Raw genomic sequence first — 20450 nt, 5'->3', positions numbered from 1 at the left:
AGATAACAAAATACTCTAATTAAGAGTTTTACGTTTTGTAGGAGTTACTCCGAGCTAGGAGGAAGCTAAAGAGTGTTTTGGAGTCGATATGGAGCATGGAAGGCCAATCGGAGGATAGCATGGTCGAAAAGGAGAAAGAAGAGCAAGTACCAGCTCCGCGGTCAGATCCGCGGCCGTGAACAGAACAATTGTCAAATTCACAGTCTATCTTCGGTCCAATCCGCGGCCGCGGACGGGCAGACGGGAGCCAAGAAGCCAGGTCAATTATGTAATTTCCAAGGCATCTAACCTAAACCTATATGAAGCCTAATTCGTCCTAAAGAGAAAGATGTTTTTAGAGAGATTTTGAAGGCAAGAACATGGAAGAAAGACAGAGAATTTTCCTTAGAGTTTTATTCTTCTTCTTTGTAATTCTATTGATGATTATGACTTTATTTAGTGAATTTTTATCTCTTAGTATGAGTAGCTAAACCCGTCATCTAGGGTTGATGGAACCAATTGTTGGATGAAGTCTTGACTATGTTTTGATATAATTGAGCAGTTTTTACTCTATGATTGTTCAACTACGTATTTTCTTGTGATTAATTGAAAGGGCCCTTGATTAGTCATGTCTAGTTATCTTGTGTTGCTTTAGAAAGAACACTTGGTTAGATTGTTGTTGAATAACACCACTTTTGGGTAAGTTAAGAGATTAATTAATTGAATTTAAAAGCAGGGTTAGAGATAACGAAGCTTTGGTGGGATAATTTTGAGTTGCATAAATTGTTAGCTAGAGTAGTTCGAGAGAATGCTTCTAGTAAATTATCGTAATTGATCGAGAGATAATTGCGGTAACCTAGAACTCATATTTCTTATAGAGTGTTACTGTGAGATTATAGCTATTGTGTCCGAAATTAATCTGATAGTTGGGGAAATCAATAACCCTACACCATTCTACCATTGAATTCAACTTTAATCTAGATTATTGCTAGTTTTATTGTTCTTTTTCCGTAGTTAACTAAATTCTACTCATTATCCATCAAAAATATTGCATCCGAAAATTGTTTGAGCTTATCATAAGAATTGGTAAAAGTTATAGTAAATAGGTTAGTTACATGTGGGATTCGACTCCGGACTAAATCAGATTATATATTTGCAGTGACCGCTTAGTCCTTTTTATAAGGCATAGTTGGACGTGATCACCAACGCATGATGGGAAGTAGCCGATTGCTACTTTACTTCTAAACATTGCGTTTCTTCTACCAATATGTCATCGGAGACAAAAGGATCTAGTAAGGTCAGTTCAATATCGGACCTATCTGTGAGAAGCAATAATTATGGTGAAAATTTGCATTTGGGCCTGACTGTATATTTCTCCTTACAACAATAATAGTGTCCATTCTCACGGCGGATCTGAATTTTAGCATATGTGAGTCATTTCAGTAGTGGTCAAGCCGCTGTTTAAACAGAGAAATTTGAGAGTGCACATGTTGTGGAGAAATATTTACATAACTATGTGGAATTAGGACGGAGTAAAAGAGGGGTACCTTTATTAACGAAGCCATGTTAAGTTTCTGATCGTCCTAAATCCTGTAACAATTAAAATAGCATTCATTTATGCCATGAAACCAACCAAACACCATAGGTGTTGGCTTATGCTGGAGAGTGGTGGTTGTTGATACATGTTCTTGGCAAGGGACTTCCATCATTGGATCACGCCGGTGAGTTCCCACTAGAGCTTTGTTCAAAAGGAATCCTTCACTTCTCGAGTTGAATTATCGATAAATGCCTTGAGTATTTCTTGGTCCTTCATTAGAGAGCTCTCGATGAAAGCACCAATGAAGCAACCTAGATAACTCACCAAACAAACTGATTGTATTAAAATTGAATAGAATTATAATAACCATGTTTACCTTTAAAATAGATAACAGTTGAATTTATATGCGTTTTTTAAGGATATGTGGATTGATTCAACACAAATAATCAAGAACGATAGATAAATGAGTTAAATATAGAATGAATAACCAAACCAATTGTGATGTTACGTCCGGGGTCGGATTTAGGCTGAAAATTAATTTTACCCTCGATCGGACCCTTGGGTTCGAAGCCAAATGTATATAAAGAACAACAATAAAATAAAAACTTTTCAATAGCTAGAAAGTAGAAAAAAAATTTATATTGCCTTGGTTTGCGTGTTAGCTTCCCCTTTATATAGTAGGAGAGTTTCATCCCTAGTACAATTCCAAAAAAGGTAAAAATCCTCCTTTCTCATTAATTATTGATCTGTTACCGACATCGGGAGAGATCTGCGCCGTGATATCCGGTTGGGTGTGAATATCACGGTCCTCTGTTAGTTGTGTGCAGATATTTTCCATGTTTTTTGAGGTCTCGGAGTTTGTTCTAGGTTCGGGGAGTATTGTCTCATCATGTCTAATGGTGAGCATGCCATTTGGGCCTCGATCGCAGCTTCGATTTCGATCTCATATATTCATACTCTTACCTCATTTGATTCACCGGGAAATCAGGGTGTGCGTTAACCTCGGTTTCACCAGTATACAAACCAAATAGCAATAGAATAACAGAAACAGTACTCAGGGAAATAGGAAGGAGATGAGAAGAGAATTACATAGAAGAGATAGATGAGAGAGTATAAACTCAATGCAATGATAGCCTAGCCTACCGTTTACCTTGAAAATGGTAACTACAATTATTATTTATTTTATGAATCTAAAAATATGTGATTTATTTTAATACTAGTTATTAGGTAGTAGATATTAGTTATAAGTAAAGAAAATAAGAAATGCAAACCAACAGGGTCACACGGCCGGGCCTCGAACTGGCTGGAGCAGAGCCTCGAGGTCTAGATGAAGCTTATAGAAACGAACAATTGATGAAGAATTAATGGTAATGAGGGCCTCAAAGGTGGCCTTTTGCGGTTAGTAATAAGCAATAAATGAAAAACAATAAATGAATAATGGATGAATAATGAAAGAATAAAAAATAAATGTGAAGAACAATTGTGTTAGCAAATAGCAGAAAATAGTATTGCATTCAATGTGAGTGTATTCAACGATTATCCGAGCGCGCTTACAAGATGATAAGGATCCCCCTTTTATAGGAGGGTGAATCCCAACACAGTACATGGCTAATAAATGATGAAACAATGCTACCAATACAGCTATATAATAGCTCAGTACAGATTTGCACTATTCTTGCAGACTCTGTCAGTCCTTATTGTGTGCTCTCGGGGTTTTACGCCTTTCCATAACGGACATCGATTTTCATACTACCTCGAGGTACACCATGGTGAGTCTTCGACGTACTCTGCCGAGGCGAGCACTTCGAGGACAGGCCGCGGACCGTGTTTTGATCCCAATGAGGCCAGGCTTGAACTGCCACAAAAGCCTCAAATCGGTCTTCCCTGATTTTGACCGTATATAGATAGTCCTCGCATTTCTTAGAATAGAATGATATGAAGCGACTTTGACCTCGATTTCCTCGAGCTTTCCATGATGATGTCATGCTTGTGTATAAGCTTTCGGGGTGACTGAAACATCCCATTGGTTCATCTCCCTAGAAGTATTGAATATATTGTCGGTTCATTTTCCCAAAAGCGGTGATTGTACCGCCGATCCGTTTCCCCAAAAGCATTGATTGCGTCGTTGACACGTTTCCCCAAAGGCATTGATTGCACCATCGGTTACATTACTGTCTCTCTATAGATGGAGGATTGCTTGAACCAAGACTTCACTCAGTCCTTCTTCAACAGCCTTTAGCCCTTTTCTTCTCTTCATCCTCATCCAAACTCCTATTTCTATGGTTCAAAACCGTGACCGTAAGCTCACACGGCAGCAGTTTTGTTAGTTATGCCATGGTTCTTTTTAGAGCCTTTCCCCATTGAGTGGGATTATACTGGGTTGTTGTTGTTGTTGCTGTTGTTGTTCCGAAATAATGAGAGAGAGGACTCAAATTCTTCCCGCATCAGAAGATATGTGGATTGTAAACCGCTGCTCATCTCTCTTAACTTCAACCTGGTGTGGTGCTTCACTCATTTTGCCTTCCATGGAGTAAGGTGGAGATATATACTAACTTTTACATCCCATACCGGTGAAATGTCTCAAGATGTGGCTTCACAATAGTAGTGCTGACGAAACCCATACTCGCCAAGTATTTCACCAGGCCACAATTTTCAATGCTTTCTAAGAGCTTTTCTCTTTAATATGCTATAGCCTCTTCCTCGTCTATTGCTTCCTTGGAGGAGGTCCTCGAAGACAATGCTCTGAAGATCAAAATGGGGTCCCCGAGGAAACTGTTCTCGAAGAGCCGTTCCCAAGGATACACCCTCGGAAGTAGATTAGGCTTTTTAGTTGTTGTTTTTGCTTCTTTATTTCTATGTAAGGACCCTTCGTGGGTCTTTCTAATCGTCTTTATTAATATAAGAGTTTCTTTGTTTTGCCTTCAATTTTGGTTGAACTCCGTTTCGCCTTTGTTTGTGAGAAATCCAAGTGTATGACTTTACCGATTGGTCTCAATACTGGAATCGGTCATAATAACCCTTAGGTTTTTAATTGGTTAACATGACATTCCTTGGAGCTCTCTGCTATCCCTTAGACTAATACTGGATTGATTTGATGCGAACTTACGTCATCGGGGGGCTTCTAGGCCCGAATTGAGTGAGAGCAGGGTCTCGATTTTTTTAATTAGGCCTTGCTAATAATCCTCGAGTGGTAAGCTCCTCGAACTAAAGTATCTTTTAGATTTCTCAACCGGGGGGCATTTGCTTGATCATCCGAAAATAAAGACAGCCCTTAGGCTTTACAAATATTCCCCGAGCGAGAGTTTGCTCGAACTTGGGCAGCCCGCAATTTGAGCGAAAATCTATTCAAACTTAGAGTAAAGATAGCTCTGAGGCCTTATAAATGGTCCCTGAGTGAGAACCTGCTCGAACTTGGGTAGCCCATGGGCTAAATAATCGAGTGAGTGTTCGCTCGAACTTGAGAGAAAAAGTAGCCCTAAGGCTTTATAAATAGTCCCCGAGCGAGAACTGGCTCGAACTCGGGTAGCCCAGAGGCTAAATAATCGAGTGAGCATTCGCTCGAACTCGAGAGAAAGAGTGGCCCTGAGGCTTTATAAATAGTCCCCAAGTGAGAATTGGCTCGAACTCGGGTAGACCGGGGGATAAATAATCGAGTGAGCGTTCACTCAAACTTGAGAGAAAGAGTGGCCCTAAGGCTTATAAATAGTCCCCGAGTAAGAACTGGCTCAAACTCGGGTAGCCCGGGGGCTAGATAATCGAGTGAGCATTCGCTCGACTCGAGAGAAAGAGTGGCCCTGAGGCTTTATAAATAGTCCCCGAGCGAGAACTGGCTAGATTTCAGGTAGCCCGGGGGCTAAATAATCAAGCAAATGACTGCTCGAGCCAAACTCGTAGATTGTTCTCAATAATTTCTGACAATTCGATTCCTGATGCTTTGGTTCTGATGCCAACATCATGATGTAAGAGGTTGAAGCGACTAAAGGGTTCCTTCAACACGACTCTCAAAATCAGTAATTGTGGGCGGCCAACGGTCGGCCTTCTGGCTTCCTCAGCACGTTCAAAAAATTTTTTATAAATAGGCAAAATCTTACAACTTTGCCGATATTACTCCCTTAGTGCTTCTGAGATTTCATTTAGCCCCTTTCAATTTCCTTAAACTCTCCCTTTTCTTTTCTAACAATATTTTCCATTTTTCGGATCTTTCGCTTTAGAAATAGCGAAGACCTCTAAAGTTGTTCCTCAAAAGGAAAAAGCTCCATCATTTTCTCGAACGACCAAAGGTAAACCGATAGTTCCTCCTAGTATCGAGGAGTGTAATCCCAGTCCTTGTGACACATCTTCTGATTTCCATGTCGAAAACCCATCCTCTATTTCGGGATGATGCAAACCCATGTCTCGATATGTTAGTTTAATAACTGAAATCGAGAAGTTGAAGGCTGACTGCCATTGTGGGAAGGTGGTGCAACTAGAGATTCCTTCACGAGGAGAAGACATAACCAAGCACAAGGCCGGTTTCCTTAGTGTATACACATATCCTTTCACCTTATGCCCGATAGAAGCCTCTTCACCATTGATAGATCCAGTGATCCTTGATTTCTGTAGCCAATATCAGGTGACACTTGGACAAATTTACCCATCATTCTGGCGTATTGTTTATATGATTAGGTATTTTTCAAACATGGTTGGGGATGCCTTTTTCCCTCGACCATATAGCCCCTGACTTTATCGAGGTGGCCTGATTAAGCTGAAATGTCGATCCTCGAAGGCCTTTTTGCTAGCATCAACGAAGATAAAGACTGAGGATGGATGAGCTGCTTCGTCAGAGTCAGGACCCAGGACCTGATCTCTACTGAGAGAATGCCATTCCATGAGGAATGGAATATGAGTAAAACATGTTTCGCTTAATCTAATATCTTTTCTTGCCCTTTCAATTAACCTCTTTTGATGATACAGCCGCCAAGTGGTACCGCGGTGCCGTCGAGGATCTCCCAGGATGGATCCAATGACTCGATTCGTCTGCCGTATGCTAAGCGCGTGTGGTGCGATCTGGCTAAGGCCCATTGGGAGGCCAAAAATCATGGTGAGTTTTATCTCTGTTCATACTTGAGCTCTATAGAGAAGGTATCTCTCGCTAGTATTCTCATCCTTTGTGCTTATACAAGCCTTGGAGAGGCCGTTTTGATGAGGGAACCCCCGCCTGGGGAAGCAGATATCCCGAAGCTTGCTAAGGAGAAAAAGAGAAAGAAAAAATCACCGGTCGAGTCCCCGAAGCCAAAAAAAGCTAAAGTTCAAAAGCTCGAGACCATTTCAATGGCCTCAACTCGGGAGGCGACCGAAAGTCTTTGTGTCGAGGGTGAAGAGAGTGATGACTGCCCGCTGATACTCAGGGGGAGAAGAAGTGATGTTGCCTCGAAGTATACTGATCCGAAGTCAGCTGAGCTGGAGGCTGCTGGAATAGAGGTCGTAGAGGTAGTCCCGACCCGAACTGGGGGGCTAGACGAAATCCCCAGGCCGACCATCAACCAAAACACATCGGGTGCCGAGGGGCATCTAATTGATGAATGCGAAGAAACTAGCAATGAATACCCTCGTAGGAGAGAGAGGTCCCCTATCGACCCAATCGAGGTGATCAACGTAGATGAGCCTCTATCGGGCCTATCATTCTCTCCTAGGCAAATACGGGATGCCTAAGATATGAAAACTCCTGTTGCGGTGGCATCCCTCGAAGAGAATAGTATGTTTGAAGGATTTTTTGTAGGGGTTGAGGAAGGCCCCGATATCGACGCCTAGTTGATCTATAAAGAAGTTGAGAAGCTTCGGCAACAGGTAATATTGATTTGACCGCTGTATATTGAGTTTCGATTCTTGCTTTTCTGACTCCCTTTTTTTGTGTTTTCAGGCCTTCAATCTCTCCAACTAAGCCTTTTCCAAGTCACAAGCAGTGTTGGCTCGTTGTGAGGACGAATTTAGGAAGCTTGTTTCTAAATTGGACGAACACAAGGCCCTTCATGCCCAAAAGGAGGGGGGGAGCTAGGTAATCTTCGAGCTCATTTGGAGAGGATATCTTGAGAGCAGGATGGTCTCGATGAGAAGTAATACGACCTTCGCGGGCTTATTTTTGTGCTTAAGTAATTTGAGCGTTTGATACCTTAATTTGGCTTTTTTCAGCTCAAGCAAAAAAATGACCTAATGCGGGAAGAGCTTAGAGTGAGAGATACCGAAATTCTTGGGCTGAAGCAGCGCTTAAATGAGTTGTCTTTCGATAAAGAAACTCTTCGAGAGAAGCTGACCTCGGTTGAGTGCCAACTTCAAGGGGCGAGGGAAGAGAGCCATGAGTTCAAAGATCTCCATGCCGAATCAGTTGCTGAGCTATCTACAGCTAAGTCTGAAGCCACTGCGCTCATGTCCTCGTACACAAAAGATGCTACTACTGCAAATGCTTGAGCTAGGAAGGTATCCGAAGAGGCCGAGCTTAAACTCTCTCTAGCATTGGAACATGCCTGATTAAGATCTCGGAGACAGGCTCTCGAGGTTGTATATATAGGGGACATCAATTTGTCTGCCGAGATTGAGAGGGTGAAGGCCCTAGAGGAAGAATCGGCAACTTTGCTTTCTCCTGAGGATGGTTCAGCCAGTGGTTCGACCAGCGGCTCTGAGGATGATGAAGATGAAAATGAAGTCCCCAAGGGGGAGAAGGTCGTCGATGACCCGGGGGTCGAGGACTAGGTCGTTGAAAGCACAACTTCCGAGGGAGCTCCGTCTGGTCAAGTAACCCCGATGGTAGATTAGGTTTTCATTCATTTCCCTTTTTGTGTAAGGGTTCCAGGCGCAAGCCTTGTAGATATGTCTTCGTGAAACTTTATCATATATATATATATATATATATATGTGTGTGTGTGTGTGTGTGTGTGTGTGGATTTTTGCCTTTTGTCATTTCTTGTTTTTCCTTTGCCTTTTTGGAATAAATCTCGATGTTTGTTGATAACCAGTTCAGTGTTCGATCCTCGAGTCACATTTTGACTCGGACTCATTGACCCTTAGTTTTTCAACATATTGGCCCTTAGGCTCTTACACATTGTCCCTTAGGCTCTTTAGGCTGGCCCTTAGGCTCTTACGCATTGGCCCTTAGGCTTTTTAAAAAAAATTTGGTCGATGCAACCTATAATATAGCTATAGTTTTTCCCTTATTTTGGCTAAAGATTTTTGAAGTTTTGATTATGCCTTGTCATGTTTTATGTTCGTCCGACTCTTCGATGGCTCAAACGAGAACCTCGATTATGAGTCGATATGTGACGATAGCTGAGTACCTCAGAAGGCTCACTCGAAGGTTTAGTTTTCAAAACCTTTTTATCAAAGGCTGATTATTTTCGAAGCCTTTTTATTGTTCGGAGCTGATGTTATCGAATCTCTTTTGCTTATGCCGAGGGTATCCTGATTAACCGGTTCTTTTCGAAGTGTTTTCGAAGTATTTGGAGGCCTTTAGTTTTATGGCGGTAGTCGAACGTCTTCGAGCCGCTTAGTTTGGCCGGAGCCTTTTGATACGACCGTAGTCGATAGTCCCCGGGTGGGATGACCTCGACGTCTATACCGAGGGTATGCCTTTTAGGGGTCTTACAAGTTCGATATATAGCCTCGGTCTTAATATCGGGGTTATGCATTTTTAAGGTCTTATAAGTCTTGTCATGCCTCATTGAGGTCTTACAGATTTGGTGTTGCCTCATTGAGGTATTACGAGCTCGAAATTGCCTTATTGAGGTCTTACGAATTCGAGTTTTCAATGGTTGATGAGCTGACTATCGATGACAGTCCCCAAGTGTTCGAGGAATTTTGGCCCTTGAGCCGTTTTACGTGAAAACATTGAATTTCTTTGAGTGTTTTGATAAGCAAAGAGGTTTCCTCAATTATTTGATATATGCATACATGTTTTTTGCCTTCAGAGGCCCCGGTTATTCTACATAGACATGGTTCATTCGACCGTTTGGCCCAATACATCGTTCTACTATCGGGGTCCTCCTTGGCATGGTTTGAGTTCTTTGAAGAGGCGACCTCCCGGGGTGACCCCCCCAGTATTTGAGGTTGATCGAAGGGAAGCCTCAAATACTTGATGAGTTCTCATTAGGTAGCATATAGGTGTTGCCTCGTTAAAAACCTCGCCAGTAAAACCCGTTCGGGATAAAATCCGATCTAAGGGAAAAAAGTGGAACGCATGCTTTAAAACCTAAGGTCTTCGAGCTGGAGGGTGCTTCAATTCCTCTTAATCGGACACCTGCAATAAGTTAGTACAAAATATAAATGAAGAGGGAGAAAGTTGTACCTTAGCATCGATAGCGTTAGAGCTTCGGTCCATTTTTTATTGCTTGCTCCGAGGACACGGCACAGTCCTTTATTTACTAATTCGAGTGAAACCGAGAATGTAGGTTGTGGTTGCTATTTGTCTGTTTGCTTGTCTTTTGGATTCGTTGATATGGAGGGCATAGATGTCGGCGCTGCGTCGTATACTGCGAACATCTTTCTCGCTGTGTGTTGCTCCTCGTACACAGCTTTTACTCCATCCTTGGTTGGAAATTTCATCATTTGATGAAGGGTTGAGGGTACTGCCCTCATACTGTGTATCCATGGTCTTCCAAGTAAGGCATTATATCTCATGTCACCTTCGATGACATGAAACTTGGTATCTTGGATTGTTCCGGCTACGTTGACCGGGAGGATGATTTCCCCTTTTGCTGTTTCGCTAGCCATGTTGAATCCATTGAGGACTCGAGAGGCGGTTACGATCTAATCGATCAGTCCGAGTTTCTCCACCACCCTCGACCTGATTATGCTAGCCGAGCTACCTGGATCCATGAGCACACGTTTAATCTGAATTTTATTCAAAAGAAAAGAACTTACCAGTGCGTCATTGTGAGGCTGAGACAAGGTCTCGTTGTCTTTTTCGCTGAACGTAAGAGCATCGACCCCTCCAATGATCATGTGGATGACATATTATGGTTCTTCTGGTTCGTTTTTTCTGTTTGCCTCTCTTTCCCAAAATTAGTTTTTAGCTCGGTCGCTGAGGAATTCTCGAAGGTGCCCCTCGCTGATCAGTCAGGCTACTTCCTCTCGAAGCTGTCTACAGTCCTCGGTCCTATGATGGTGAGTGCCGTGATATTGATACACCAAGTTAGGGTTCCTCTGTGAAGGGTCTGATAGTACCGGTTTTGGCCACCTAACATCTTTGATTTTCCCTATGGCCGATACGATGCCTGAGACATCGACGTTAAAGTTGTATTTAGATAACCGGGGTGCCTCTACAGGCCCAGTATGCCTATCGAACCCGGCTTTACTCATGAGTCCCCAAGTGGGATGACCCCGATATGCCCTTCGATTACCTCGAGGCATATGACGCCTTGGTGCGTTTCTTCGATCTTCTGTATATGGCTAGTATATTTCTTTGTTTGATCTTGGCTCCCTTTCTGTAAACCTCTACTCCTTTGTAAAGAGCCTGCTGGGATATACTGAGCCCAAAGGGGCTCCTAGTCGGTCGTCTTCGACCCTGATCTTTGATCGGTACTTGTTGTGCACATCCACCCAGGTCACGGCGGGATATTCGATCAAATTTTGCTTTAACTACCTTGAAGCTACCGAGCTTCGTTCGTTCAAGCTTTGAGTAAAGGCTTGTACTGCCCTGTTGTCGGAGACCAGTGGTAATTCCATTCGCTCCATCTGAAATCGAGATACGAATTCCCTTAGCATCTCGTTCTCTCTCTATTTGATTTTGAAGACATCGGATTTCCTAGTAGCGACCTTGATGGAACCAGCGTGTTCCCTCACAAAAGAATCCGCCAACATGGCAAATGAGTCTATTGAATTCGGGGGTAGGCTATGATACCACATCATAGCCCCTTTTGACAGTGTTTCTCCAAATTTCTTCAATAGGACAGACTCTATCTCGTCACCTTTTACCGCAAAAGTGTAAGCTGTGATGTGTTCATTGGGGTTCGTAGTCCCGTTATACTTCAGGACATCAGGCATTCTGAATTTCTTCAAGATGGGCTTCAGAGCTGTACTTGATGGGAATGGCCTCTGTACGAACTTCTTTGAATCTGCTCCCTTCAGAATCGGGGGTGCCTCGGGGATCTGATCGACCCTCGAGTTATAAATCTCCATTTTTTTATCGTTATCTTTTATCCTCTTTTCTCCTGATTCGATTCTTTTGGTGAGATCCTCGAGCATCTTCATAATAACGGGGTCTGGTGCTGACCCGTTATTGCTCGATCTCTCTGGTACCTGTTCAACTCGAGGAGCCGTTTCCGGTGCCACTGTGTTTGGGGTATTTTGTTGACTTTGCAGCTGAGCAATAGCCACTTGTTGTGCTTGCAACATTTCAAAAATGACTTGGAGGCTGACTCCTCTTTCTTCCACTCCTCGTGTTTCTTAGCCTCCAGCCTGGTCTTCCCTGCGTCCGTTCCTTACAAGGTCTGCGCCTGCTTCCATGTTTAGAACATTGTGGGAGCTGATATCAACTGGCTCCACGTTTGGTACTCCCTTAGGGTTTACATGTGGTACACCTAGCCCCATGCCGCTATTTTCTCCATGTTCTTCCCTGTTGTGAAGAGGTGTATTTTCCGTGCTAGACATGATTAAGCCTGAAATCAAAGAATCTTTGACAAGAAAAGTGTGAAGAGTAACGTGTGTTATCAGAAAACTAGCACCAAACACAATCACTATTATTTTTAGCCCTATGGTGGGCGCCAAACTGTTTACCTTGAAAATGGTAACTACAATTATTATTTATTTTATGGTTCTAAAATACGTGATTTATTTTAATACTAGTTGTTAGGCACTAGATGTTACGTGTAAGTAATGAAAATAAGAAATGCAAACCAACATGGTCACACGGTCGGGCCTCGAGCTGGCTGGAGCAGAGCCTTGAGGTCTAGATGGAGCTAATAGCAACGAACAATTGATGAAAAATTAATGATAATGAGGGCCTCAAAGGTGGCCTTTTGCGGTTAGTAATAAGCAATAAATCAAGAACAATAAACGAACAATGGAGGAACGATGAAAGAATAAACGATAAATGTGAAGAACAATTGTGTTAGCAAAGAGCAGAAAATAGTATTGCAGTCAATATGAGTGTATTCAATGATTATCCGAGCGCGCTTAAGATGATAAGGATCCCCTTTTATAGGAGGGATGAATCCCAACATAGTACATGACTAATAAATGATGAAGAAATGCTACTAATACAGCTGTATAACGGCTCAGTACAGATTTGTACTATTCTTGCAGACTCTGCTAGTCCTCATTGTGTGCCCTCGGGGGTTTCTCACCTTTCCATAACGGACATCGATTTTCATACTACCTCGAGGTACACCATGGAGTCTTCGACGTACTCTGCCGAGACGAGCGCTTCGAGGACGGGCCGTGGACCATGTTTTGATCCCAACGAGGCCGGGCTTGAACTGCCACGGAAGCCTCAAATCGGTCAATATTGATTTTGACCGTATACACCTACTACATTTGCTATTAGCAATTTATACTATCATATGCATCCCCCATGCTCTACCTTCACGTTTTTCATCAACTAGCTCCAATAACGAAATCTGTTAATCCCTTGGATGGGATCCTCAATTCCTCATGCGTTTGCTCCTTCTCACAGCTTCAACGTCTTTGATTGAACATGGAATATGCGCTATGGTTGGGCATATGCATCTACATAGGGACTGTTAATGATGACGTAGGGGAAAGAAAGGTCCAAAAAGAAGAACCCACTTCTTTCTTTCTGTCACTAATCTGAATAGTACAGTAATGTCATTTATCTCTAGTCGTATTTCTTCTCAGATGACCGACCCAGTAAAAAAATAAAATAATACACACACGCCCTCCAACAGAGAAAAAGGAGAAATCCTCCCCTGTATTTGCTCCTCTTTTCTTCTTTTTCTATCTATTATTGCTTCTATCACTTTTCATATCCCCAGCGGACGACCTTAGAGTTCGGCGTATGTTCACTGATTAATAGACACTATTTTCAGGTGCCTAACTAAAAACCCCAGCTTAATCAATATCTTCTCTCTCTCTTTCTTTTTGTAAATTAAGAAGAAGAAGGGTCATTTTTTCTATTGGACAAATTTTCAAGCACCATAGTTCCTGAAAAATTATGGCAGTGGTTGAGAATGCTGATACGAGCGTTGTTGGCTCATCGATTGGGACTGACGGGAATCTTGGAAACGGCGTCAGTGTCGATCATCTGTCAGCAAACAAGAACGAGAACGGTGTGACAAGGTCAACGATACAGAGCGATGAGAATTTCAATACGATCACTACAGTGGCTCATCATAAACTGAACGGTGTAGATTTAAGAAGAAATGGAGGAGGAGAGGAGTTTAGGAGGGAAAAAGTTAGGGATTTTGAGGAAATGCTTTCCAAATTGAAATTGAATCCCATGGCTAAAGAGTTTGTGCCCCCTTCACACACTAACACCAATCACATACTGATGCCTTTACCACCCCGTGCCAGCGGTGGGCAATTTGGTTATGATCCCAGTAATTTTCTAGTTCAGAGTAGCCCCAGATTTGCCAATGGAAATTTTAACAGAAGGGTATCAATCCGATTACTGTTCTCCAGTTTTAATTTTGTTCCTTTGCGGGGTTTTACTTATTTGTATAACATGTAACATGATAAACTGTTGTATAGTTTTAACAACTTCGTGTGCATTACCAATGTATAATTATTTACACCGTCTTATCAAGTTGACCTGCAACAACTGGTAATTATTTGTAGCTAGCTTGCTATGGTAATTGTTGTATAGTTTTCTTTTGATAGGTTAGGTAATTGTATAGTTTTAACAATTGGCTTTTACTTTCTGTCCCTTGGAAGTTTGTAATTGTTTGGACATCAGAAGAATTCAGTACACTGTACGTTTATATAAGTTAATTTGTGTAATCAATGCATTTTACCTCATTATTGCAGTTTACTTGCTATATTTTCAGGTTATCAACTTATCCTTAAAATTTATGGTTATCAATAGTTGGCTTTAAAATGATCCAATAGCTTAAAAGATTATTGCACTATCAGTGTGTAAAGGTGAAAGTCTTTTCTTTTTCTACTTGGTCTTGTCTTTGCTATTATGCATGAATATAAAATTAGGAGGGTTTAGCCATTGTAGCATTAAGATGGAGGGTTTTGTGGTTCTCTCTTTCTCTCTCTCTCTCTCTCTCTCTCCTTCCTAATCACGTTTTCTTTGTAGTAGATTGTAGTTCATGAGTCCTAGCTAATGATTTGAGTTTGAAATGCTGTGTACAGAAGAAGAATGGCTATGGTTCTGCTAGGAGAAAAACGAATACTCGAACAAGCATGGCCCAACAAGAAGAGGTTATAAGGAGGACAGTTTATGTATCTGACATTGATCATCAGGTATCAAAGAGATGTCCTTGGTATTTTGTTGTTGCTAATTATTATTGGTTTATCTCATTATCATTTTACTTATTGGCATTATGTTCTTCTTTGTGTAGGTGACTGAAGAGCAACTTGCAACACTCTTTCTTAGTTGTGGACGTGTGAGTGTCTTTCCTTTTGGTCATGCTGCCATACTCATTCATGGTTATCATCGACCTTTTTACTCACACTGCTTCAATACTCATCATGGTTAATGTCGGCTTTTTCCGCTACACTAATGTAATTTTTTGTTTATCTGGCCGGCCTTACTGTTCTGAAGGTTGTTGACTGTCGTATATGTGGTGACCCAAATTCTGTACTTCGTTTTGGCTTCATTGAGTTCACAGAGGAAGGTAGGTTGAACCGTGATTTTTTTCTGTTTTCACCATATTCTAGTTAAACTCTTGTATTTAAGCGGAGAAAGGTAGAGGAGCCGGCCCATCATCAACCGAGTTTCGAACCAGGCGCTAGCTTAGCCCATAGGAATTTTTGGTTATAAACAAAAAGAAAAAAAAAGAGAGTTCTTGTTGTCTAACTTCATGTTGTCCCAAATATGGTCTGCAGACAGTGCGAGGAATGCTTTGACTCTTGCAGGAACTATGCTTGGGTATTACCCTGTGAGAGTTCTTCCCTCCAAAACTGCAATTGCACCTGTTAATCCGACTTTTCTTCCAAGGGTGAGGAATTGTCTAAACCTGTGACATTTACCTTCTGTAACATTGCCTTTAGGGTCAGTAGTTGCAAAATTGAATGTTGCTGCTACTAAAGATTTCACTTGCGATTCTGATATTCAGTCTGAAGATGAAAGGGAGATGTGTGCAAGAACTATTTACTGTACAAACATTGATAATAAGGTAGTTTTCTTGTTATTGTCTTAACTTCACATGGTTGATTAGCCTCTATATGAAAATGGTTTTGACTTGAAAATCTGTATGATCTGTGAAGCAGGTTACTCAAGCAGATGTCAAGCTCTTCTTTGAATCCACTTGTGGAGAGGTTTGTAGCTGCTCATTAAACAAATCTGAAAGTGCTGGTCCTACCCAAAGTACTAACTCTATGTTATGGAACTTCTTCTCTATTATAGGTTCAGCGCTTGCGGTTGCTTGGTGACCATCATCATCCGACTCGTGTAGCTTTTGTTGAGTTTGTCATGGTAACTTCCATGGGCTTCTGACTTGTAATGTGTTCTGATATATCCTTGTGCAGTGGACCTTTGCTTCGTTCGATTCTTGAGAACTACTAAAACCAATTGCTTTGAATGTCTTGATTTTGCAATGCTTGCATTTGGCTGATATTTTGTTCAAAACACGTTTTACTGTTTACTCTTTGTGCTTGTGTGTTAGCAGAAAGGATTCTGATTATGGGGTTCTTTTGCAGTCAGAAAGTGTAGAACACCAGCTTGGGTACCTATTTTGGGTAAATTATGATTGGGCAAGTTGAATTGTTTTGGGTGACGTTTCACCCCTCAGAGTTCTTAATAGTATTCAGTATTCACATAGAATATTTATCTTTACCACCAGTAATCAATCCTGACTTTCTTAGTAAAAAGCATGATGTAGTTAAGCTCTGCAATGTAATCTTTGACTATATTTGAACATTTTTGTTATGAACAAAGGTTATCATCAGCCATTCAGTTGTCACCATTCTGGAAACTGCTTTGCTTGCGTTTCCTTTTTGGGATAGGCTAGTGTGCTTTCTATTTAGTGCTTAGTTTTGTTTTAGGGTAGTAGTGTTGTAGAGTGAACAACATATCCAGGACTATGGATAGCCGCCTGCAGTTATTATGCTCAGTTGAGGTATATATGCTTGTTGATCGAGTCTAAGTTGCTCGTACACGGGTGCGGGTGTCCCACACGAGTGCGGATCTAGAGGTCGTATTCTTCGAGATGTAAATTTTAAGATTCGGGGAACGGATCCTAGTATGGATATGAGTGCGGGGATCCGGCTAAAAATAAATCAAAAAAAAGATAAAAATAAAAAATTATCTCTAAACTATGAGAAGTTTTGTGGAATACTAATATATAACTTGTAAAGTGTGGATTTCTTTTTTATTCTCAAGTTAGATAAGTAAAGGATTGATTTCACAGATAAGATATGCTATTTTCTTCAAATTTACCCTAGTTCTGGTCCTGATTTCGGGAATCATATTGTATATCGTCTAGAATTTTTTCGTCCGTCGTGGTCAAAGTACCCAAAATTATTTGACCAAATCCGGTACGGATCCCATACCCACACCCATACTAGTGTCGTGTCAACACGGGTGCGGCCCCTAAACCGCCATGTCAGAGCAACTTAGGATTGAGTAAATGTTGGAAAGGGAATACTTTTAATTCCTCGGCGAGCAGATGAAAATGGAAGAGGATCTTGAGGGGTAGGGGAGGGGTTGAGAGTGTAAGTACAAGCATTTCTTTTGGCCAAATTTTCCACCTGTCTTTGGAGGAGAAGAAATAGATTATATGTTAAATCCTAGTGACGGCCATTTTCGCTGAAGAATGGGAGATGAGGGGTATGTTTGGCATAGTGTAGGAAATTCTTTATGGAAACTGTTCTCTGTGAAAAATGATTTATTTTGAGAAATCACTTTCTAGATGGTTGGGTTGGATACAAAGTAGGTAACATATAGTAATCTTATAAGGTGAAAGAGAAAATACAAGGATAGTGTTTCAGTGATTATTTTGAGTATTCAAGGTTTACAACAGTGCTTAAGTGTTGTTTATTGGTTTAAGTAAAGCACCCAAGGAATGAAAGGAACCACAGATGTTTTGATGGAATTTCAACTCCGACACACACTTTGAAGGCTATCTGTTTAACCAACATATACAACCGGTGTACTCTTACCCCTGTAAATTGCCCAATTAATTTTTTGGATTTTGTTAGCTCCTGAAACTTAGCTTAGCAACCATCGTACTGGAGCTAACACTATTGCTTTTGTATCTAATCTGCATCTACTTGATGCCTTTCAATGATATCTTTCTTACTTCATTGGAAAAAAAAAAAAAAAGTAAAGCACTCAAGGATGTGGCCTAGTGGTCAATGAACTGGGAAGATAACCATGAGGTCTCGGGTTCAAATCTCAGAGTTGGCAAACAATACTAAAATATTTCTCCCCTTCTAACTTAGCCTTGGTGGACAGGGTTACCTTATATTTGTGCTAGTGGGAGGTAGCAAATACCCAATAGAATAGTTGAGGTGCGGGCAAGCTGGCCGGACACAACCGTCATAAAAAAGAAGTGTTGATTAAAGTAAAGTGATGGAGAAAGAGTTGGGATATCGGTTAAGGAAAATGATATTTCCCCTTTTGATGGAAAAGAGTTTCCTTGAATAGCACAATTTCAACAGTTAAAATTACCCTAACTATGAAAAAGTCTTGCCTTGTATTGGCGTCTTGGACATTAATTACCTTTAGGGTGTCATTTTGATGGCAAGCTGTAACAGCCTGTACTATGTCAATCTGTATCTCTTGACCACTTAACTGAAGTCATGGAAGGGCTGCATACTTGGCAGTGCTTTTAAACTTCGCAAAAAACTATATAAGCTTTTTAACTTAGCAAAAAGTAGATAATACTTGCTACCTGAGCAAACTACCTGAGAATAACACTTTCTGAATTTGGAAATGATAAAATTTTCCTTCTCTTAACATGCTCTTCTTTGCTATTTTTATGTTCTTCATCCAGCAGTATTTCAGCAGACTCTTCAGCTTAGTTAATGACAGATCGCACATTAATGGTGTTTCTTGTTTGCTTATGTAATATTTTTTATACGTATTTCGTATGATATTAGTGTGCATAGACATTTTTCTTCTGTGATATCAAGGGCTGGTCTTAAGTATCTGAAGATTTCCCATGATCTTGTGTAACATTTTGTGTGGGATTTCAGGCTAGAAATATTTTTTTGTTCCCCCATTGTACTAATTGTTGTCTATGTCTCCTCCGCAAGGAATCAGGCACATGGCAATTCATGGTTACTCTGTAAAGTTTCGTGACAAATTTTCTTCTGTTGCAGGCGGAGAGTGCAATTGCAGCTCTGGACTGTAGTGGCGCAGTCCTGGGATTACTCCCTATAAGGTTGCTTCTTGAACTTTTCACCAAAGCCTCCTGTTAAGTTTCTGAGATTCCCCAGTGGTCTCATATTATATTTGTCTACTACAGGATCAGCCCGTCGAAGACTCCTGTCCGACCCCGGAGTCCTCGCTCGGGAATGCTGTGATCAATGTCTTTGGCAGTGTCTTTTGGCTGATCTTCTGCTTATAATCATCTAAATACATGTATAGGTACAGATACCAAGAGTACATGTTGCCTTTTAATATTTCGAATTGTATCTCAGTTGCGCATCTGTTATCCACGGGGTACTTGTCAGGTCTGTCAAGCTTGAGTGGTTTATGAGTGCGTAAATTTACGTAATTTAAGCTGGTAAACAAGTAAATTATGTTTCTGTACGCAATGCCTTGACGTATTAATAGTGGTTGACGTTATTAACAGTGATGGTCATCTTCTCAAAATCCCTCTGGCTCACTATCGTTGATTCTGTGTTATGCTGCTCTTTAACTTTCTGCTAGTTCACTGCTGTCGGGAATGAGTTTAACATTGGGTGTCAATGGAGATGGATGGGACCGACCAGTTTGCTCATTTTTTCTTCTGTTCCGTTATTTTCTCCTTTTCTGGGTTTGTTTGTGGTTTCGTAAAAGTGATTACCGACAAGATTTCATATTTTGACTCTGCTAAATAAGGGACATGAAACTGAGCTGATTGGTGATGTTTTCTTGTTGAGGTAGGCTTAATTCGGAGTGCAGTGATCCCTCAACTCTCAAATATGAAAATAGTGTTCTTAAAAGTCAGAATTTAAAAGGTTTTGCGTCCTGTGGACTAAGCTACAGTTTGTTCTCTGGGTAGGTGTATAGGGTAAAATCGGTTCACATTAAATGCTCGAATGACAAAGTGACGACATCTTCGCTTGGCATCTGGTAGACTCTGAAGGGAACATTATTAATGAGAGCAAACAAATATTTGTCACCAGATGACATTCAATGAAGAATATTTTTCAATATTAAATATGCATCCGTTACAGAGAATTTTGGCATTCATGACCAATCGTTATATATTCATTAATGGCGCTCATTATTGTCATTCAAGAGGGGTTTGATCCTAGGATCTTGTTCCCTAGGTATTGCTATAAATAATGACTTCAACAACCATTGTAACATACAAAAATTCTGAGAAAACTTATGCTACACATTATTCCAAGCTGAATAATACTTTATTTTCTGTCTAACGTTATTCTTATTGCTGCCCTCGGAAGTCTTGCTCCCGGAACCAAGCTATATGTTGTTTTATCGCGATTTCAATGCTAAGTCTTACATTTTATTTAATTTATTTATCATTTTAGGATCAAATCGATTCGCTTGTCTATAAACCACACTATAAATTCAATTGACTGTTTTACGGGTAAATAGTTTGGCGCCCACCGTGGGGCTTAGACAGTTGCGTAATTGAGTTGATCTATGTATCTATTACTAACCTGT

The 20450-nt window shown here is 41.0% G+C and overlaps 1 protein-coding gene across 2 annotated transcripts; it reads left to right on the top strand.

The window, feature by feature from the left end:
• The first annotated feature begins 13068 nt into the window (after nt 1-13068).
• On the top strand, nt 13069-19430 carry LOC104226814 (polyadenylate-binding protein-interacting protein 12-like). 2 transcript variants are annotated; one of them, XM_009778890.2, is made up of 10 exons: nt 13069-14096; nt 14801-14911; nt 15010-15054; nt 15213-15285; nt 15497-15609; nt 15727-15786; nt 15881-15928; nt 16017-16085; nt 18935-18996; nt 19081-19430. In XM_009778890.2, the coding sequence occupies exons 1-10, from the start codon at nt 13656-13658 to the stop codon at nt 19136-19138; spliced, it is 1080 nt and encodes a 359-aa protein (XP_009777192.1). In that variant the 5' UTR covers nt 13069-13655; the 3' UTR covers nt 19139-19430. The 2 variants fall into 2 exon arrangements, with proteins under 2 accessions (XP_009777192.1, XP_009777191.1); XM_009778889.2 differs by having other exon boundaries at nt 15878-15928.
• Nucleotides 19431-20450: the final 1020 nt, after the last annotated feature.

The sequence above is a fragment of the Nicotiana sylvestris genome, chromosome 10, assembly GCF_000393655.2.
Source record: "Nicotiana sylvestris chromosome 10, ASM39365v2, whole genome shotgun sequence".
NCBI lineage: Eukaryota > Viridiplantae > Streptophyta > Magnoliopsida > Solanales > Solanaceae > Nicotiana > Nicotiana sylvestris.
This window is presented reverse-complemented; position numbering and strand designations above follow the sequence as displayed.